At 41.1% G+C, this 23443-nt stretch overlaps 1 protein-coding gene across 4 annotated transcripts in view; it reads left to right on the top strand.

The window, feature by feature from the left end:
• The window catches only part of LOC136858213 (very long chain fatty acid elongase 7), a 163414-nt gene that overhangs the window by 82630 nt on the left and 57341 nt on the right, over positions 1-23443 (top strand). For 3 of the 4 annotated variants that reach the window (XM_068225452.1, XM_068225450.1, XM_068225449.1), the window contains one exon: positions 16504-16560. The exons of the other annotated variant lie outside the window; for it this stretch is intronic. In XM_068225452.1, the coding sequence (XP_068081553.1) occupies positions 16504-16560 (57 nt within the window). The remainder of the gene's footprint in view (positions 1-16503; positions 16561-23443) is intronic. 4 annotated transcript variants of the gene reach the window in all.

Below are 23443 nucleotides of genomic sequence, written 5' to 3'. Positions count from 1 at the left end.
AAGTGGAAACAGATATTCGAACTGGTTTACTGACAACCGATCCTTTCCATTCAACTATATTCGATATCGTACTTTTCAAGAGAATCCAGCGCTCGCTAAGGACCAACTATTTAACAGTAATTTGTGTTGTAGGTTGTAACAAAGGAATTGAAATTCTCTAGTTTCTACAGAAAAAACTTTACACTGTCAATCAAAACTTTAATACTATATAAATGGCCCGTTATTGGACATTATAAACTTTCCAGCTAACTCATTCCTGGTTGCCAGCGTTTCGCCCCCAAGTGCTAAGTTGGGCTCATCATTTGGTACTTAGCACACCCACCAATACGCATGGATAGTGCATACCATGGAGGCTACTGCGTAGGACAAATATTTCAGGTTCCCTATGGGAATCAACTTCTATATCATCTGATGGCCAAGCAGTCATCAATTTTTGGGAATGAGACAATGTCTCTCAAGTGCATTGGCACTGCTGATGGCTCCGAGTAGCCTACGCAGTGACCTCCACGGTATGCACTAGCCATGCGTCTTGGTGGGTGTGCTATTTATCAACTGATGAGCCCAATTCAGCACACGGGGGCAAACGTTGGCAACCAGGAATGAGTTAGCTGGAAAATTTATAATGTCCAATAACGGACCATTTATATTGGTATTTTAAATTTATTCATTCGGGGAAAATATTTCAGGATCCTTATGGGAATCAATATCCATGTCATCAATCAAAATGATGTTAACATCAACGACGATACAGGTGGTAAGAAGTGACAAATATGAGGCTCGCGAATTAGGAAGGTGATGTAGAAACCACGGGACCCCATACTAAGTCAGTTATTTCTTTCACTTCTGTGTGCCAAGCTTCAAATTTTAACTTCCCATCCGACCCTCTTTAATTACATCCTGGTACCCGTTGTTAGGTTTTGGAGCCCAACAAACTCATTACAATCGTCCTATAAGATCACAATATCCTCCTCCATTGAGGGGACGAACCTCCTCCTTTGATATTCTACGGTTACAGTTAAGAAGGGTTGAATAGATATTCGTACATCCTCCTAAAACACCATAAACATAAAGAGAAGATGAAGCATTACTGGATGAAAATTCATTAAAGAAGGGAATTTAACAAGACATAAACGAACTAACTCTTGTGACTGCTACTAGTCAAAGGAAGAAAATAGAGCTATCCTGGTACATATTAAGACACAACGTTATTCTACTGAACAATACTGAAGCCAATTTTCGGGGGAAAGAAATTAATCAAAGATTTTGTGGGGAAAGCAGTGTATTTATTAATTGATGAATGTTTGTCCAGCTCCTTCGTTGACTAGTAACCAATAGGCAGGTTCAGATTTAAATCACAGCAGGGCCGAGGATTTTAATTGAATATCGTCGCTGGGAAGGTAAAAGGTTGTATTCCACAAAGCTCTTCCTATCAATTATTCTCGTTAAGACTGGTCACGCCTCCCAGCCACATATGGATACGCAGTCCATCAGAACAATGTCCGTTGTGTTCGTTTTCCTATGTCGACGATTAAACGAAAATGAACCTTACATGCATTGTACACTAGGAGTGCGTGAATACGTAATACAAATGTACATTCTTACAGTACGGTACTGTAAGGTTCATTTTCCTTTACACATGGGCATAGGAAAATGAACACAACAAAATTTGTTCTGATGGACTGCATATCCATACGTGGCTGGGAGGCCTGACCAGTCTTAAGGAGAATAATTGATAGGAGGAGCTTTGTGGAATACAACCTTTTACCTTTCCAGCGACGATATAGTTACTTCCTATGGCTTGGGGACTGGGAATTCGTGCCAGTCTCGATACACTTTTCTTGATATACGTACAATACACCAAGCTACTAGACATTATAGAAACATTCAAGAGTGAATAACGCCCTCTATATGGTTTTGGGACGGGAAGGGAATCCTGCCGTAAAATTGGGTCAAATTTACATCAGGTACCAACCACAGTAAATTAGATAAAGGGCTGGAAGAATAAAATGACGACTATTCATAATTATTTAACTTTAGAGTAGTGAACAACGGTATATCGATGGCTTTCTTTAAAAACCTCCTAAGTCCGAATACTCTTCTTGTCCATTATATTCCTTAAGACTGGTCACTCCTACAAGTCTCCTATTTATATGCAGTCCAAAAGAATAATTTTCGTTATGGTCATTTTCCTCTGCCAATTTGTGAAGGAAAATGAACCTTAAATACATTGTACTGTAGGAGTGTGTAAATTTGCCATGCAATCAACATCCCTACAATACGGTACGGTAAGGTCCATTTTCCTTTAGACATTAGCAAAGGAAAATGAACACAGCGAAAATTATTTCGATGGACTGCATACAAATATATGAACGGGAGGCGTGACCAGTCTTAAGTAATATAATGGGTAGGAAGAACATTTGGACATACGAGGTTTTCAAAGAAAGCCATCGATATCGTTGTTTGAGCAGTACGCATTTCTACCGCTTCTATCTAAAAAAGAAAGAACGTCGTTCATAATGGACGTTACCAGGGAACACATACCGACTGTCTCACCTAAGAGCCGTAAGGAGCCTTTTCTCCGGTGTTTCGGAAGTTATTTTCAATTTTTTTTTGTAATGTGTAAATAGTCATCCCAAACAAAGAATGCTCATCAGGTGCGTCACGCGAGATCCAGTATCAACGGAAAATGTCTGAGACAAAGAGCGACGCTAAACCCAGACAACGTTAGGTACTTTTGCGATAGGAGGCACATCTCATGTCACTTACTTCAACATCACTTGCAAGGTCAGTGGCGAATAAACACCACTTGCAACACTAAGATAAACTTGGCAAGATTACCCATTCCTGCTACAGATCGCATTCGAATTGTGACATTGCTGCAAGAAGGATCGCGACAAGTTGGATGTCACCCACTTCTCGTGTTGGAGTGATACAGAGTGATGTGTCCAGAGTTTGGAAGAAACGCAGGGAGATACAAACGGTACCCGATCGTCAACGGGCAGGACACCCACACAAAAGAGTCCGTTGGGAGGATCGGTGTGTGTTGCCCTCTGCATGTCGTGGGGCTCACTGATACTGTCCGCTCTTTCAGCCAGGATCTTTGGCAGGCCACCGGAGTAAATGTATCAGACCAGACAGTGTGAAATCAGCTGTGCCAGTTCTTCTCTTAAAGGGCAAGATAGGACATCTCATGTGAGGTGGGACACAACTCATATAGCCTATGCCATCAGAAGCGATGAGGACGTATACTCTTCTGATGAGTTCACTATAAGCTTGCACACATGCAACAGGAGCGTTACCTAGGTAGAGTATGTAGACGATCCGGTGAGAGATGGAATGAACCCTTCATCCTGCAGAGCCATCAGCAGCAAGAGGGATCCATCATGTTTGGAGTGGTATCATGTTTGGTCGACATACACCTCTAATCCCTACGCAGGTAACATGAGTGGTCAGGTGTACAGATACAACATCCTCCCACCTGTAGTTAGAGGATTTTCTACCACGTTGAGCGAGGGCTTCACACTAGGTAGTGGTTGATAATGTTCGTGTCTTTCGGGCCATTGTTCAATCAGTTTCATGATACGCACGACATATTGCAACTAGTCTGGCCAAATTTATTCCACTGTTATGAACTGTGTTTAAAAGGGATGGCCTGAACTGCGGAGCAAATTCCCACCTCCCTAATCTTCCTGCCAACAATCAGCAACTATTGAAGTTGCTATCCAAGTGTAGTGTGTTCTACTAAAAATAAGGAGAAAAATGTTGGATTCTTTCGTGATGAGTATGCCTCGTAATATTCAAGCTCCGAGGTGGTTATACACGGTACTGATCTGCCATCACAATGAACGATAATTTTGTGTTCAATATCATGCATTACCAACTTCGTGATTGTTGTTCGTTTCTGTTGAAAAAGAAAATGAAATGGCGTATGGCTGTTAGTGCCGGGATGTGTCCGAGGACTTCGGCTCGCCAGGTGCAGGTCTTTTGGTTTGACTCCCGTAGATGACCTGCGCATCGTGATAAGGATTAAATGATGATAAATACGACACATACACCCAGTCTTCGTGCCAGGGGAATTAACCAGTTATTGTTAAAATTCCTCACCCTGCCGGGAATCGAACCCGGGACCCCTATACCGAAGGTCAGCACGCTAACCATTTAGCCATGGAGTTGGACGTTTCTGTTGATTTGACGAGATTGACTGAATACTGCTTTCCTTTTTGCACACACTACGTAAAATATAATTGACATGCAAATACATAGCTAAATAAGAAGTGCATTAACCAGAAAATACAAGCAGTTTTCAGCACTATATTTGAATCAGTTATGGTGTGAACGTAGCTTGGATACACGATCTCCAGATATAATGCCGTTTTCTCTGAGGGTTTCGGTTAAAGACGACGAGTACATATCTCCACATTCTGCAATTCTTGATAAGTATTAACAACGGATCAGTGATGTGCTGTTTACTATTGAAAGTACTGACATGCTCTTATGAATGTTAGGTGCGATTTCGTACAAGTGGAAAGACTTCCTAGTGACACTGGCTCACTGAAAATTTGTAAAATAAATATTCTAACTCAGGGCCTCTCAGAGTGCATGCGCGTGGTGCATGCACTGTGCACGGTGCAAAAGACGACTTCGCTTGGTTGACCAGAGTGCAGATCCCCACTCCTCGATTTGGAGCAATAGCGCTAACTCTCTCTTTCCCCACGCCTGTCTCGCTCGCTCCGCCTGTCTCCCTCTCCCCCACTTGCGCCGTAGCGCTCCAAATCCGGGCTGAGTTGAGCTGAGTATAGCCGAGTAGAGCCGAGCATAGCCGAGTAGCCCAGAGACGAAGCGTTGATCCGAGCCATACCGAGCGGCACCGAGCGGCACCGATGCACAGTGCACGGAGCTCTTGCGCCTCGCTCTGCACGCGTGAGATTTTGGGCGTTTGAGAGGCCCTGTTCTAACTAGTCAATGTGTTTAACTGGATCTAACTTATTAATATAAATGATATAAACTGACTTATTTAATGTTACTTTCATGGAACTCATTTAGAATAACCATATATTTTGCTACAAGTTTGACGATAGAAAGTTCAAAGTCTTGATCTATTTTCCATTTCGATGGCTTTCTTTTAAAACCTCGTATGTCCAAATGTTCTTCCTACCCATTATATTACTTAAGACTGGTCACGCCTCCCGGTCATATATTTGTATACAGTCCCTCAAAATAATTTTCGCTGTGTTCATTTTCCTTTGATAATGTCTAAACGAAAATGGACCTTATCGTACCGTATTGTAGGGATATTGATTGCATGGCAAATTTACACACTCCTACAGTACAATGTATTTAAGGTTCATTTTCCTTCACAGATTGGCAGAGGAAAATGACCATAACGAAAATTATCCTTTTGGACTGCATATAAATATGAGACTCGGAGGAGTGACCAGTCTTAAGGAATATAATGGACAGGAAGAGTATTTGGACTTACGAGGTTCTTAAGGAAAGCCATCGATTTGTTAATTTGGTGCGAAATTCAACTTCGTTGATTTTTTCTGGTGGCCACTAGTGAACAGTTTCATAGTTCTGGGAGAAAAATTAGTTGAAGAAACCAAAAGCTCAAGGCACAAAATTAATAAGAAAATACTTATGAATGTGTCCAGGAAAGGCATAGTAATATTCAGTCTCTCATATCGTCGCTTCACCGGTAAAACGTTGTGTTTCACAAAGCTCTTCCTATCGATTATTCTCCTTAAGACTGATCACGCCTCCCAGCCACGTATGGGTATGCAGTCCATCAGAACAAATTTTGTTGTGTTCATTTTCCTATGCCCATGTGTAAAGGAAAATTAACCTCACTGTACCGTACTATAGGAATGTATGTTTGCATCACGTATTTACGCACTCCTAGTGTATAATGCATGTAAGGTTCATTTTCGTTTACTCGTCGGCATAGGAAGACGGACAGAACGGACATTGTTCTGATGGACTGCATATCCATACGTGGCTGGGAGGCGTGATCAGTCTTAAGGAGAATAATGGATAGGAAGAGCTTTGTGGAATACAACATTTTACCGGTGAAGCGAGGATATAAGATTCCGGATCTGAAATATTTTAGCCTGAAAATAACTGAATGTCTCTAAGAAGGAGAGGAAGTTTAAATTTGACATTAAAATGCGAATGTAAATATTGTTGATTACAAGGATAATGTCCAGATAGAGGAGGTGACTAATACTAAAGACGTATTAAAATTGACCCTTGAAAACAATGACATTTACAGTAAGATACAAAAGTTGAAAACTAGAACAGCAGCTGGAATTGATAAGGTTTCGGGGATATACTAAAGACAATGGGTTGGGATACAGTACCATATGTGAAGTACTTATTTGATAATTGCTTGCATGAAGGAGCTATACCAAGTGAAAGGAGAGTTGCTATAGTAGCTCCTGTGTATAAAGTAAAGGGTGATAGACATAAAGCAGAAAATTACGGGCCAGTCAATTTGACATGAATTGCATGGCAAGCTTTCAGAAAGCATTCTTTCTGATCATATTAGACATGTTTGCAAAATTAATAACTAATTTGATAGAAGGCAGTTTGAGTTTGAGAAATTTTATTCCACTGAAGCTCCACTTGTAGGATTCCAGCAAGATATAGCAGATATCTTGGATTCAGGAGGTCAAATGGACTGTATAGCGATTGACCTATCTAAGGTATTTGGTAGGGTAGGTTATGGGAGACTACTGCAAAAATGAGTGCAATTGGACTTGACAAAAGGGTGACTGAATGGGCGGCTATATTTCTAGAAAATAGAACTCAGAGAATTAGAGTAGGCGAAGCTTTATCTGTCACTCTAATAATTAAGAGGGGAATTCCTCAAGGCAGAATTATTGGACCTTTACGTTTTCTTATAATGATATGAGTAAAGAAGTGAAATCAGAGAGACGACTTTTTTCAGATGTTGTTATTCTGTATAGAGTAATAAATAAGTTACAAGATTGTGAGCAACTGCAAAATGACCTCGATAATATTGTGAGATGGACAGTAGGCAATGGTATGATGATATACGGGGTTAAAAGTCAGTTTGTGAGTTTCACAAATAGGAAAAGTCCTCTCGGTTTTAATTACTGCGTTGATGGGGTTAAAGTTACTCTTGGGGATCATTTTAAGTACGTAAGTATTAATATAAGGAAAGATTTCATTGCGGTAATCACACAAATATGATTGTAAATAAAGGGTACAGATCTCTCAACATGGTTATGAGGGTATTTAGGGTTTGTAGTAAGGATGTAAAGGAGAGGGCATATAGTCTCTGGTAAGACCCCAACTAGAGTATGGTTCCATTGTATGCGACCCTCGCCAGGATTACTTGATTCAAGAACAGGAAAAAATCCAAAGACAGCTCGATTTGTTCTAGGTGATTTCCTACAAAAGAGGAGCGTTACAAAAATTTTACAAAGTTTGGAGTGGGAGAACTCGGGAGAAAGGAAACGAGCTGCTCGACTAAGTGGTATGTTCCGACCTGTCAGTGGAGAGATGGCGTTGAATGACATCCGTAGACGAATAAGTTTGAGTGGTGTCTTTAAAAGTAGGAAAGATCCCAATATGAGGAAAAGTTGGGATTCAGGAGGACAAATTTGGACAAATATTCCTTTATAGGAAGGGGAGTTCGGGATTGGAGTAACTTACCAAGGGAGATGTTCAATAAATTTCCAATTTCTTTGCAATAATTTAAGAAAAGGCTAGGAAAACAACAGATAGGGGATCTGCCACCTGAACGACTGCCCTAAATGGAGATCAGTAGTGATCGATTGATAGATGGGGTGGGTAATAGAGAAGTATTTCCAGAAGGGTACACAGTCTATCGTAGAGACCGTGGAGATAAAAAGGGAGGTGGGGGGTGTTTATTCTGGTGAAGGAAACTTATTGTTCACATGAATGGTTTACCGATGAAAGGGATGAAATATTAGGGATAAAATTAATTTGTGATAATACGAAGGAGGTGTGAATTATAGGAACATACAGGCCTAGAAGGGAGGAAAGAGACATGGAAATATTTGAGAAAATAATAGATTATACTCATAAAAACAATAATAATGATGTGGTAATAATTGGGGGAGATCTAAACTTGCCTGAAGTTGAATGGAATGGAGCTGCAAGTGAAGCCCATGAAGAGAAACTGGCAAATAAGTTAATTTGGGAGGAAGGATTTACACAAGTAGTACAAGAACCAACTCGTCTCAATAACTTACTAGATGTATTCATGGTTAAACCATGGGACATTGTTGATAAAACTGAGGTAATTGAAGGAATAGGTGACCATAAGGCTGTAATAATGGATGTAGGACTGGTACCAAAAGACTTAATGAGAGGGTCACACAAAACAAGAAATTGTACAGAAAAACTAAAGTTGATGAGTTTGTGACTTACCTTAAATCACAATTCAGTTGTTGGATAAGAGAAGGGAGTAATGTGGATACACTTTGGACTAATTCCAAAGGAATCATTTGGGAAGGAGAGAAGAGATTTGTACCTGTTAAGAAGGGTAAAATGACCTCAGATCCTCTTTATTATACAAGGGAAATAAGAAAATTAAAAAGAAAATGTAGAAAGTGAACAGGAAAATCAAAGAAGGTAGGGAGAATAGAGAAAGTAGAAAACAGCTAATGAGGGAACTGAATAGAGTGGAAAAGGAAGCAAAAGAGAATTATATGAATGGCATACTCAAGAGCGTAATGACCACAAAGGGAAATGGAAAAAGCTGTATTCATATATCAGGAATCAAAAAGGAAAAGGAATCCAAATTCCTACAATGGTGGGAGAAGGGGGTGGACACTATTTAACAGATACTGAGAAAGCAAATCTCTTTAGTAGGGAATTCAGAGATTCAGTAGATGATTGTCAGGACTTGGAAACCGAATCAGAAGATACAGAGGGAGAGACACAGAGGGAAACAAGAAGCTTCTCATTAACAAATGAAGATATTTTCAGAGAAATCCAACTGCTTCAGCAAGGAAAAGCAGCAGGAAGTGATCAAATTACTGGGGAGGTGTTAAAGACAATGGGGTGGTACATAGTGCCTTATTTAAAATTTCTCTTTGACTATGCCATAAATAATAGTGTAATACCAAAGGAATGGAAGGAATCTATAATAATACCAATTTATAAAGGAAATGGTGATAAAAGGAAACCAGAGAACTACAGACCAATCAGCCTGACCAGTATAGTTTGTAAAATACTGGGGAGTTTAATATCAAAGTACATCAGAGGGATATGTGATGATAAAAATTGGTTCATGAGGAGCCAGTATAGATTTAGAAAAAAAATTCTTGTGAGACACAACTGGTGGGATTTCAGCAGGACATATCAGATCAGTTGGATTCAGGAGGCCAGTTAGATTGCATAGCCATAGATCTTTCCAAAGACGTTGATAGAGTGGAACATGGAATATTATTAAAGAAATTGGAGGGAATAGGATCGGACGTAAGGGTTACACGTTGGGTAAAAACATTTCTAAATTCAAGGGTTCAGAAAGTCAAAGTAGGAAATAAAGTATCGCAGGAAGAGAAAGTTTGGAAGGGAATTGCACAGTGTAGTATAATCGGTCCGTTACTTTTCTTAATATACGTAAATGATCTAGGGAATGATATAACATCAAAAGTAAGATTGTATGCAGATGATATAATTGTTTATAGAGAAATAAATACCATTGAGGACTGTTCAGAATTACAAAGGGACCTTGTGAGTATCCAACAATGGGTTGAAGAGAATAATATGAAGGTTAATGGAGGCAAATCAACTATTACAGCATTTGCAAACAGGAGCTGTAAAACTGAATTTGAATATACTTTGGATGAGGTAGCTATCCCAAAATATGGTAAGTGCAAATTCTTAGTTGTGAGATTTGAAAGTAATTTGCACTGGAAGGGTCATGTTGATGACATTGTTGGGGAAGCATACAGATCGTTATATGTCATTATGAGGCTACTTAAAGGATGCAACAAAGAATTAAAGGAGAAAAGTTACCTAAGTATGGTTCGTCCATTATTGGAATATGCAAACAGTGTTTGGGATCCTCACCAAGAATACCTAATAAAAGAAATAGATAGTGTGCAGAGGAAAGCAGCAAGATTTGTAACAGGGGATTTCAGGAGAAAGAGTAGTGTGTCAGAAATTTTAAAGGAACTACGGTGGGAAACTTTAAGTAAGAGAAGGGAGAAAACTAGACTTACAGGATTATATAGAGCCTATACAGGAGAACAGCATGGGGAGATATCCGTGAGAGGCTTCAGTTGGAAAATAATTATATCGGCAGGACTGACCACAAACATAAAATTAGAAGGAATTTTAGCATTTTAGCGATTGGGGTAAATTTTCATTCATTGGGAAGGGTGTGAAGGAGTGGAACAGTTTACCAGGGGTAGTATTTGATCCTTTTCCAAAATCTGTACAGATATTCAAGAAGCAACAGAGAAAATAAATGAAATGTTTAGAGGGCATTCGACCAGTGCAGGTTAATGTAAATAAAAATGTGTGTGAATAAATTAATTCCATCCCCTGGTCTAAGGAGTTTGGACAGCCAAAGTAGGGGACTGCCTGTAGGGGTGGAGTACAGTGGGGACTTCGAGGGCCCTGGGACCGCCACGGTAGCTGTGAAGGCCCTTCAGGAACTCTGAAAAGTGGTGGCAAAAGGGGCTCTGGTTAAGACGCAGCAGGTCGTTATGCTACTTAAGTTCCAGAATGGGTAAAGGAAAAAAAAGTAAAAAATGCAATGTAAATTTTAATCTTACACCAGTTGTACAGTATCATTTGAAGTAATTCCACATACTGTATATCAGTTGACTATATTTGTAAGTAGTACAGGAGATATTATAAGTAGAATTTTTTAAACAATATAAATTTATTAAGGATGATGTGTGTGTTTAATAGAAAAAATTATTAGTGTAAGTTGTATAATATTGTATTATAGGAAAATTTTCTTCTCTTGTTAATTTAATATTTAGTGCTTGACAATAATGTATTTTAGTGTACCATTTGCCACCGAGGTAGACACCTCATTTGCAAATAAAGAGATTTTGATTTTGATGTTGATGTTAATTCGCAGTCAGAAGGTTATTAAGCTCAAAATTACAATCCAGAAACATAATTGAGGATCTACAATACAATGTTAATCTACCAGTTCTACTCTAGGATGGTGAAAATTGGATTTCACGTAAGAAAAGGAGATGATAACTAACAACAATCGAAAATAAAATTCTCTGAATAATGTTAAGTCCTGTAAAATAAAACACTTATGTACTCTGCGGTAACCAGGATAAAAGGACTGTTCGTAATAAACCTGGTGCTACAGCTACTATACATAGCAGACGTCTGAAATGCCTTGGGAATATCCTAAGAAATGTTGGCCTACTTCATGAATTTCTGTTTGGACATGTTGTTTGAAAATTACCTCTAGACACGGCAAGAATTCTCAGGAGTGATCAAGTAACTTAAGATGGAATCTTCAGGACGCCAAAGGAGATGTAATATATGCGTGGGGTAGAAGAACTTGCCAAGCTCTTGTGGGCGAGGCTGAAATTGTCCTAGGTTTTAAATGGCCATAGATATAATTATATTTAATTTAAGTGGATATGTCTTTTTTCAGTGTTACCTATGATAATGCTGTGGAGGATATTGTTGGTGGAGAGGTTGATGAGATGCGAAAGCTACGAGACGGCTCCGTACTTCTCAAGACCACTACGGTTGTACAGAGTAACAGGTTACTGGAAGCTACAATGTTCGGACCAGTACCTGTTAAGTTGGAAAAGCACAAGTCCCTGAACTCCATTAAAGGAGTCATCTTTCACAGGGACTTAGTCAAAGCCTCTGATGATGATCTCATCCGAAGCCTTGCACGTCGGAGAGTTTCCGACGTCAAGAGGCTCAAGAGGCGTGTCGAAGCTAATCTTCACGACACAGGTGCTTTCATACTCACATTTGACAAATAGACACTGCCCTAACGAATTAAAGTTTCAATGTATATGTTGACAGTTCGACCTTATATTGCAGCACCTATGCGCTGTTACAACTGCCAACGGATTGGTCACACATCACCGCGCTGTCAAGGCTCAGCAACTTGTGGGGAATGTGGAAAAGCGGCACATACCGTTGTAGAATGCACACCACCACCCGTGTGTGTAAACTGCACAGGTGAGCATGCCCCCCGATCCAAGAATTGTCCTATCTTCAAGGAAGAAAAGAAGATCCAGGAGATTAAGACACTGAATAAACTATCTTATCCAGATGCCCGGAGGAAATTTAAATCAATGGCTCCTCCGGAATTCTCCGTCTCCTTTGCTGAGAAGGCAGCGAAATTACCAATAACACCAACAAGTTTTGTAGCAACCGCTCCGGAGCAACCATCAACTAGCAAGCAGACAGTTCCTCACAGCACCAACAACCAAGAGAAGAGAGAACAAATCCCAACAAAAAAATCGGTAAGCAAGTTATTGCGAAAAAATTCTGGAAAGGGCACTTCTCAGACACCTTCGGCTGGAAAGTCCTCTAGTTCAAGTGCGGGGGAACGACTTCCCGAAATATGGCTGTAAAACCTCGTTCCAGCCTTCCTACCAAAGCACAGGTCAAGAAGGAGGAGAAAGGGAAGCCAGAGCGCTCCCCTAAGAAGTTGGAGAAAAAGTCTTCTCCAACCCCATCGGGGATCACAGCATCCCCGAAGAAGACCGGCAACAAATCTGCCGGTTCTCCTTCAAAGAATAAGGAAACGGCGGGTAGAAACGAGAGACCCCGACGGTCTCATGTTCGATGCTTTTCTGAGGAACTTATTTCTCCCAGGAAGAAGGCCCACCGTTCAAAACCAGAGAGCACGCCATCTACGGAGGGCTCAGCCTCCAAGTCACCCCCTGCTGGGGACACAATGGAGACTGAAGCCATTATTATTGTAGATGGTGACGATGACATAACGGACACCGACGAAGACGGGGGAAATTGGCAGTTAGCTGATAGAAAGAAGGGCAAGCAATTGTCCTAATTTCCTAACGCTACCTATCCACACAATGGCACTATTGCAGTGGAACTGCAGTAGTTATCACTGTCCCCTAGCTGAGATACGTCAATTGATATCCGTCTATGCGGCCTCCATAGTCTGTCTACAGAAATCTCGTTTGAGACCTGGACACGACACGGCTATGAGAGGATATCATCTTGATTCCCAAGATAGATTAGCTGTGGCTAGCGCGGCAACTGGGGGCATTTGTACCCTAGTTCGCTCCGACATCTTCAGCGAAGAAGTACCGCTCCGTACTCAGCTAGATGCAGTTGCAGTTCGCACTCCGCTGCCAGTAATGACAACGGTGTGCAAAGTGTACTTTCCACCGTACTACGATCTTGAAACGCATGCACTACAAGAATTGATCGCTCAGTTGCCTCCTCCTTTCCTCATGCTGGGAGATGTGAACGCCCGTAACATACTATGGGGTTCTCCATCTTCCTGTGCTAGGGGGAGGATGCTCGAGTGACTGATCACTCTGTTTGATCTTTGCGTGCTTAATACAGGGGTACCAACACACTTCAGCAGCGCACATGGCACATTCCCACACCTGGATGTCACGTTGTGCACCCGTGCGCTAGTTCCCCTGCTACGGTGGCAAGTACACAATGACCTCTGTGACAGTGACCACTTCCCGATAATTCTATCTTGAATCAAAGACAGTCCGAAGTACCCAAGCGCTGGTTACTTCGGCGGGAAAACTGGCCAGAATTTTCTAAACGCGCAGTGATGGCCGATGATATGCTGGAGTCTGTTGACGACCACGTCTCTTCCATTACTACGGGAATTTTGCCTGTTGCAGAGGAAACAATTCCTTCCTCGTCCGGTATTCGTCGCCGGAAACAGGTACCATGGTGGACGGACGAAATTGCAGCAGCCATACGTGATCGCCGATGGGCTTTTAAGCATTATCGTCGGAATCCTACGATGGCCAATCATATCACATTTAAGCGTCTGCGCGCGAAGGCCCGTTTTTTGATTCGAGAAAGTAAGAAAGCTACGTGGGAAAAGTATGTGTCTTCTATGACGGCACATACTCCGTCATTACAAGTGTGGACGAAACTCCGCCGTATTGTCGGTGTACAGAATGTGCCCTCAGTACCCGGAATCTCCATTAATGGAGATATAATTACGGTTCCTTCTGTCATTGCCGACCACATCGCGTCACATTTTGCAGATACGTCCAGCTCTGGGAGATACGACCCTGCATTTCTACCAATTAAGCGCGAAGCAGAGGCACACCATCTCTCTTTCGCCTCCAGTGCTTCGCATCCCCACAACCTGCCCTTCACGGACTGGGAGTTGCGAAGTGCACTCGCGCTATGCAGGGATACGGCTCCTTGACCGCACAAAATCCATAATCAAATGCGAGTGACAGATGTCTCTAGGATATTCTCACACTGTTCAACAGAATATGGAGTGAGGGAGTATTTCCATCTCAATAGCGTGAGGGAATTGCGATAACAATTCCCAAGCCAGGTAAAGATCCAAAACTCCTGGATAGTTATAGGCCAATATGCCTTACAAATGGCCTCAAAGCTATTTGAAAGGATGGTTAACCGGCATCTTGTGTGGGCCATGGAAAAGGAAGGTCTCTTGTCTAACTACCAGTGTGGGTTTCGCTCTCATCGGTCTGCCACTGATCATCTGGTCAGACTGGAGAGCGCCATTCATGAGGCCTTTCTCCGGAAGAAACATCTAGTCGCTGTGTTCTTTGACCTGGAGAAAACTTACGACACTACCTGGCCATATGGGATTCTCTCTACACTACACCAGTGGGGATTTCGGGGAAATTTGCCAACGTTTATTGAGAACTTCATGTCCCTCCGTCTCTTTTGAGTACGAGTAGAGAATGCATTTTCTCAATATTACGTTCAGGAAAATGGAGTACCTCAGGGATCTGTACTGAGTGCTACGCTGTTCGCAATCGCCATCAATGGCATAGTTGCCGCTGCTGGGCCCGCAGTCGTTCCATCGCTGTAGAGACTTAGCTCGACATTACAGCTCCGGAAGGGTGGCCTCTGCTGAGAGACAGCTACAACAAGCTATTAACCGAGTCGACAGTTGGGCCCTGCAACATGGTTTTCGATTTTCAGTAGCGAAAACCTCAGTTGTACACTTCTGTCGACGTCGGCCTGTGCATCCCGAACCAGAGCTCCGCTTGCGAAACAGTGTCTTACCAGTGGTTGACACCTGCAGATTCCTGGGTCTCCATTTTGATAAGAGACTAACGTGTCCGTCAGTTGAAGGTTGCCTGCATGAAGAGACTTAACATGCTTAAGTTTCTCAGCGGCACCTCGTGGGGGGGTTGACCGTGCGGTACAGCTACGATTTTACATGGCGACTGTCCTCTCCCGAATAGACTATGGAAGTGCGGCTTATGGCTCGGCAACAAAATCTACGCTGAGCCTTTTAGACAGTATTCACCATAGTGGAGCAAGGCTGGCAACGGGAGCTTTCCGCACTAGCCCCATTCCCAACTTAATCGCTGAAGCGGAGAGTTCCACCTTTACGAATTCCTCACGTATGCTGCCAAAATTCGTGAAATGCCGCTACATACAAGCTATCAATACATCTATCGTACCCAATACCACCAGAGGTGCCAAGACCGGCCGAATGCCACACGGCCGGTTGGGTTTCGAGTTGATAGCTTGTGTCATGATTTGAATATCAATATCGGTGGTTGTCTTGGACAAACTCTTAGCGAGGTACCTCCGTGGTTAGTTCCGCGACCAGATATACGTCTAGATCTGTTCCGTGGACCCAAGGTGAACAGGGATTCATCCGTTTATTGGAGGTATTTCCAGGACTTCGCTCACCAATATCCGGCTGCAACAACTGATCTTCACGGATGGTTCTAAAATCGGAGATAATGTTGGCTGCTCTTTCGTCATTGATGATATGAGCACGAAGATCTCGCTTCGTAAAATATGTAACGTGTATACTGCAGAGCTTTATGCTATCTTAGAGGCTCTGCAGTTTGCACTGCGTGACGAGAGAAGCCACTTTCTTATGTGTACCGATTCGTAAAGCTCTCTGCAGTCTATTGAAACCTGTTTCTCGCAACACCGACTGGTACAGCAGATACATGACCTTCTAGCCAGGTTAATGGATGCTGGCACCAGAATCACTTTCGCGTGGCTACCAAGCCACGTTGGGATTGCGGGAAACGAACTTGCGGATGAAGCTGCAAAGAAAGCCGTACTTTTACCTCCAAGACCAGTCAATGCACCTGCTAAGGATACTTGTTCTTAGCTACGTCCAACAATCTTGGAGTCCCAGTGTTGCCAGATTGTCACTCTTCAACGTTCTTTTTCTACCGGATATACTCGCAGGACGAACTTTTGTGAGAGACATTTTTTTATTGCTGGCATGTGAGGAGTCGCGCTGCGACGCCCGAGTGCGCGAATTTCGCTTTACTCTGTGTAATAGCAAAGGCCTATATTTAAATGCTGTATTTTATTTTACAGATATACGGAGCTGGGAAATTCATTTTCTGGTTAAAAGTGGCCGACCTTCTAGATACGGTAAGTAAAATACATGATACAGAATATTCAGAATAATTCACTAATTAGAGAGAAATGTCTCTTCTCTTGGTGGATTGTAAAATGATCACGTACAACATTAGATTATAAGGAATGAATTTGTCCACTTGGGATACACTGAGCTGTACAACGAACCGATAAGCACGCGGAGTGGTTCCCGAGTTCGAAACTAGAATATGACTTCCCGAAATGTAGTGATGCAACGAGTCCATCGCCATGCAAATCATCCAGGTCTTGTTAGGTTCCTAGTCCCGTAATATGTGTCGTTGTATGCAGGTAGCATGCAGTACATTTCACTTTTCAACTACCACGTTCTTTTTAGAAAGAATGCTCACTTACTAACTTTGTGAAAGAAGAGCCGAAAATTCTCACTATTATTCGCTCATTTTTATACTCCTTAGGGGGGATAATTAGTAAACATATTTCGGTTTTAAATATTTTTAAGATATACTTTCCCCTTTAATACGGTAAAAAGTATCCCCCAACATCAAAGTATAAACAAATATATCACATCTGAGTCCCAGTATGTCTTAAATTTGTTGCCGTTTTCCCGCAATATTTTCTTTTAAGGATTGTTTTCATAGTAAGTCAGAAACTACTTGAGATATCTGCATAAAATTCTGCATCGTAGTATTTATATAAAGAACGTTTCTTAGGCTCCATTATTTTACACATTGTGGACGGAAGACGAGTTAACTCGTGTTTGACTTGTCGAGCTTTGTGGACGGGAGACTCGTCTTCACTAGACTCGTATGTTCGGTGACATATGTCGAAACTTCTGAAACTAGCTGGCGGTCAAGGTTACTAGAATATCGCTGTTGAAGCTTTTGTCTTATTCCATGCTAGCTTTGTATTACACTCTTCTTCTCTTTTATGATTCATTTGCTAAGTTTTCCGATCTCATGTTTACATCGGTCAAGGAACCATGTGGTATGTAAGATGGCGCTTCCCAGACTGAACACGGGCTTAGATGGTGACGAGATTTTTAATGAAGTATATGCCGATAAGTAACCGGATTGCCCCAGTGATGTTGACGATCGCGAGTTCAATGTTGAAAGCTATTCTGACAAAAGTGTTTAGGTTGATAACAATGATGTACGCCCTCCAAAACAATGTGACGTAGAGGTGGTCTAGAACGAGGCTGAAAGTGATATTGTGAGTGTAAATGTAATTATATGTCTATTTCTTCTGATGAATGGGTAGAAAATAATAGTTCACCGACCTTGCAGGATTTCCCAGGAGTTCCTGGCATAGCGGCAAGACTTGATGAACCTCAAAATATTGAGTTGTAGGGCTTATTTCTTGTGATGATTTCTTTGAACTTGTTGCCGAGCAGACGAAATTGAATCACCAGCAAACTGATACATCACACAAAATATCCCCTAAGACATTGAAGTGGACTGATGTAACGATACGATAATTTTTTCTTTGTTTATATTGATTAGATCGGGGGAAGAGGCCCAACTTAGTGTTTTAAGGACAAAAATTTACATAAAAATTGAGAGTTTGTGCCAGACAAAAAAGTATATTTTGCCGAGTGTTTTCTGTGCATAGATCAATTGGCAATGCCAATCATGAGTAATTTTATGTTCTAGACATTTATTTATAAAGGCATGTATTTAGTCATCTCATCCCGAGCGTCGGGGTAAGATGGTAATTACATCTGGATGAGTTTTGACTACTAGTTTTATGGCATTTATGGGACAAATCGTCTAAATACAATTCATAAAGGATATTTATTATGATTATAAAAAAATAAACAAATACAATCTTATTGTAACCACATGAAATCAGCTGTATTAATGACTCTTGTATTAAAGTTCTTTAGCACAGTTCCTGCATATGTTTTCTGAATCTGTACAGGTTTCATGTAACAATTTATCACAAACGATGCACCGAATCCAGTCTACCTGTGGTCCATTTTTGACAGAATAATTGAGGGCACAAAAGTCACTGTCATTCTCTGACTTGCTTAGTCTAGCAGACTGTCTCGTAGTGGATTTCATGGTCTTAATTTTCTCTCGTCGAGCTCTTGCATCGTCTATTCGATGTTCATCTGTGAGAACTGCAGCTGATTTCTTTCTGCGCTTTGGTAACGTATCCAAGATAGGTATAGGAGAAATTGCTTCGAAGCATGTTCCTGGCTTTGTCTCATTTGCAATCGCTGATTCCGCTGGACCTTCAAGTCTGTTGTTGTTTTTCTCTGGGAGAGAAGCACACCCTCTGCTATCTGAATAATCTTTCTCATTCTTGTCATGGTTTGATGTCCTTATATATGCTCTTGGGATGTTCCTATGAAAAGAAAATATTATATCTAAGGAATCAAATTCGGCATCTTACCCCGAAGAAAAATTGGTATCTCTACCGAGGGTCGGGGTGAGATGCCGCTTTCCGCAACGTGAACACTATGCCAGCTCCGGAATAAGTGAATTTAACAACCTACACTGCAAAGGATCCACCATGCCCAACACATATCTGCATATCCTACTGATTATATAGGCTGATAAGCACATTAAAACAACAGTGCATTATTAACAAGGCATCGTCTTAATTTCTTACCTTGAATTTCTTGATAACGGAGCGGAAATACTGTTCACACAGCGTTATGCGCATTGGACTCAACGGCCAACAGCGGCCAACAAGCGCGAGACAAGTTGGTGTTTCGATCTGGTGGTACCCGACGGAACTACGAAGCTGTAGGCATCTGCCCCCGATAGGCATCTCCCCCCCGATCCATTCTTGGTGGAACAGGCCAACGGGTCCCCTCATTGAAACCATCATATACAATGAGTAGAAATAGATTTGAGCAGATACTACACTAGGAAACGTTATTAGGACTCTTACCAAAAGGTCTCCTGTAAATTTCATCTTAATAAGTGCAAGGTTAGTGAAGCTAGACGCATTTGTTTACGTGCATGCGCTGTAGCAATACGTTACACAGAAAATGGCCGGGCATAGTCCGGGCAGTGTGATGAACCCCCGGTCCGCAATGTGTTTAACAAGGGAAGTAGGAGGCAAGACAGATCGACAGCTATCCCGATTTTTTGAAATCAATCATTGTACTATAAGAGGACGATGCGCGTAAAGTCAGCCTCCTGATGTAATTACAAGTCTCCGAAATCATGCAGCGAAACCCTGATATAGATCAGTGGGAAGTAGAGCGAGTACCGTACATGTAAGCCTTCATGCTGGTTGTAGTGGACAGCCTTGGTACTCAAGGACAGTGACGATCAGAGCCGCACGCGCTAGTCAGCTGTAGAGTGTTTCACTGCATACGGCAATAACATGACAATTTTCATTGTTGTTTTAAAGAAATCAAGGCAGTGAAAATGATTTCTTCGGTTTATGACATTTTGAATCCTAATACCGTAGCGGAGTTTGTAACGAGTTATTTCCGCGAAAACAGGTTTCTAATAGGTGCTGGAATGTAAGGTCGAACTGTCAGCATATACATTGAAACTTTAATTCGTTAGGCCAGTGTCTATTTGTCAAAGGTGAGTATGAAAGCACCTGTGTCGTGAAGATTAGCTTCGACACGCCTCTTGAGCCTCTTGACGTGCAAGTTTTCTGAACTGTGTCATTTTCTATGTATTTTTGTTTTGCCTGTAGTAAAAACTGTGGACATTCTCTTCTAGATGACACTACTGAAGGACTACAAGTATGCACCCAGGTGCGAAGTGAACGAATTGTGTTTTTGGAGATATTTTGGGTTCATAAGTTTGTTCTTTGTTAAATTTCTTTCAGTCATTGTTTAAGTTGGCAATATTAACCCTTTCTTTCCGCCAGTTTTGAATTTGACCAATAAGGAATTTCTGTAATTAATTTTCCACCAATAAGGTGTTTCTTCTTCGTCTAGTGTAGTAGTTTTTGCCATTATCCAATAAAATGCTTGTGGGCGGGTGTTATCATTCTCGTAACGCCTCGAACCTTCCACGAGGGTATATAAACTGCTGATTTTCGGGTCTCTGCGCCACTTCAGTAACATCTATCATTGTGTAAATTATGCAGCAGGGGGCGGGAAGCGCCTCTTTCTTCGGGCAGCAGTTCAACCAACAGGTAATGGCCTTTTAATAACTTCTTTTCTTGCTAGCTCAGCAGTTTAACTCTCGGGGCAGGTCCGAAGCCTTTACTATGTAACTTTCCTCTAAAATGTAAAGACACTTGGTATCAATTCTATCTTTTTAAACTACAAATTGGGATAGAGAGTGCTTAACCCTCTCGAGCTCCCACTCATATTGCTTTGAGGTGAACTTATTTTCACATCCGTTTCTTCCCTTCTAATGTAATGTAAATCGTTTTCGTATATAAGCCACCTCTTTAGTATGGGATTAGCCCTTGAATAAGCGGCCTAGTGCCAAATAGGTTTCTAAAAGAAATGTATTAGGAGTGCAGTTACGCCTCCACTCAAGTTTGTATTTTGGGGCCATGTATTTGTCCTGTTTCTTTGGTGAATAGGCTCAGTAGGTCGGGTATTTTTACCCCTGTGTCTATGTCCTTGGAGGACAGCTTGAAGGTGGAATTTGGTGTGGCCTTTGATAGGCTGGAACTTTGAGAGCGGGTTGCTCTTCCCAAACAAAATTGTTTTTGCGTGCCTCGAGGAGGCTTTACTATGTAATTGGGAGCTAGAGCTCCTGAGCATGATTGGGGTCTTCTTCCCCTTTGTTGAATCTTGTATATGGGTCAAGTTGGGCTTATAGCTCAAGAAGTGTGTGTCTGGCTCTCGGAGCCCAAATCCTGTAATCTCTGTAATTGTACATTCTCGATTTGTTGTTCGGCTTTTGAGTACCTGTTATATTTGTTATTTCTTAATCTGGAAAAGAAAATATAACCTTGTTAAATTTTAAATTAACTTTAATTTCGTAGATTGAGACCTGTTTTTGGCTTTACGTAGCACCGACACAGATAGGTCTTATGGCGACGATGAGATAGGAAAGGCCTAGTAGTTGGAAGCAAGCAGCTATGGCCTTAATTAAGGTACAGCCCCAGCACGTGCCTGATGTGGAAATGGGAAACCACGGAAAACCTTCTTCAGGGCTGCCGACAGTGGGATTCGAACCCACTATCGTTCGGATGCAAACTCATAGCCGCGCGCCTCTAACCGCAAGGCTAACTCGCCCAGAGTGCGTAATATCAGACGAGTTTACTTTTATTTAGCGAACTTCCCTGTATATGTTTGAATTTCGATGAGGGATAAATTGAACTGTTCTAACCCGTTCTTCACCAAACGGAAACGAAAAATAATTCATGTGAGGTATCGGAATTATAGCAGACTTAAGGAAAGAAGGAAAAGAAGAGAGCAGAAAATATTTTAAGAGAGTGACTAACTTTATAGGTGTTATTTATTATTTTACGAATTGGCTATTTATTATTTATTATTACGATATTAAGATAGTGATTAACGTTATAGATGTTATTTATTATTTTACGAATTAATTTTAAATGGTTCTACTAAATGAGTCCGGCTCCATGGCTAAATGGTTAGCGTGCTGGCCTTTGGCCACAGAAGTCCCGGGTTCGATTCCCGGCGGGGTCGGGAATTTTAACCATAATTGGTTAATATAGCTGACACGGGGGCTGGGTGTATGTGTCGTATTCATCATCATTTCATCCTCATCACGACGCGCAGGTCTCCTACGGGTGTCAAATCAAAAAGAACTGCATCTGGCGAGCCGAACTTGTCCTCGGACACTCCCGGCATTAAAAGCCATACGCCATTTCATTTTTTTCTACTAAATGGCAAAGTAAATGTTAAATTTAGACACGAAGAAACATTTTATTCTTGTTAAATGTAAATAAGGGCATAAAATTAACATATAGTGATTAATTTAATAGATTTTATTATTTATGATTTGTAAATTCTAGTTTAAAGTCTGTAACAAATGACATAGTAAGTAAGTGAAAGGTGAAACACAGAGAAATATTGTAACAATTTCAAGATTTATATATAATTTTCCTATTTGTACCAATGCACCAAGTCCAAAGATTAATTAATGTTTGACACCGCTGAAGAAAAGAGTAGTTGGCTCTCGAAACATGTACGGTAATTAAATATAATAAAATATGTAAAGTATTGACAAGGCGGGAAAGTGTTCTATAGAGATATCCGGATATTGTGTTATATTTCCGATGTCGTTCAACAGTCTCAATGATGTGCAGACATCTTAGCGTTATCTAAGCGATAGGAATGGGACACCGGGTGTATACTGTACATATTGAAGTCACAGGTTAGGAGTTTTCATGAATCGACTTGAACGATGATAGTGTCTGCAGTAGAGGATACATGTATGGAAGACATTTGCAGGTATCATTCAGGCCACGTTTCGGCATAACCTTTACTAGCTGGAAAGTACTTCCATAATAGCGTTGCATCAGTATTGGCTTAAATGTAAGGGTTGTCCCGCGTGAAAATCTGGCTAATGGAGACTACTCCCAACTACATAGCCGCGTGCGTTCAAGCCCGATGACCTTTTATTTTCTATTTTATATTGTTTTTCTTTCACTTCGAGATTTATTGTTGAGGTGAACGGTATGTTACGATAGTGCAATGTGTTGGCACTTAGTTTTACTTTTTTTGTTTTTGTTTTGTATTGGAGGTTTACACTAACGAATGTGATTTCAATTCGTCACCTCTTACAAATATTTTATTTTATATTAGACTATTTATGTGAGACGTTGGTCTACCGATTACTTGTAGTTTAGTTTAATGGAATAAGTGTAAGTAGACAGATTCTTAATTGTAATAATAATAATAATAATAATAATAATAATAATAATAATAATAATAATAATAATGATGCTATGTGCTTTACGTCCCACTAACTACATTTACGGTCTTCGGAGGCGCCGAGGTGCCAGAATTTAGTCC

This window comes from Anabrus simplex, chromosome 1 (genome assembly GCF_040414725.1).
Source record: "Anabrus simplex isolate iqAnaSimp1 chromosome 1, ASM4041472v1, whole genome shotgun sequence".
Taxonomy (NCBI): Eukaryota; Metazoa; Arthropoda; class Insecta; order Orthoptera; family Tettigoniidae; genus Anabrus; species Anabrus simplex.
This window is presented reverse-complemented; position numbering and strand designations above follow the sequence as displayed.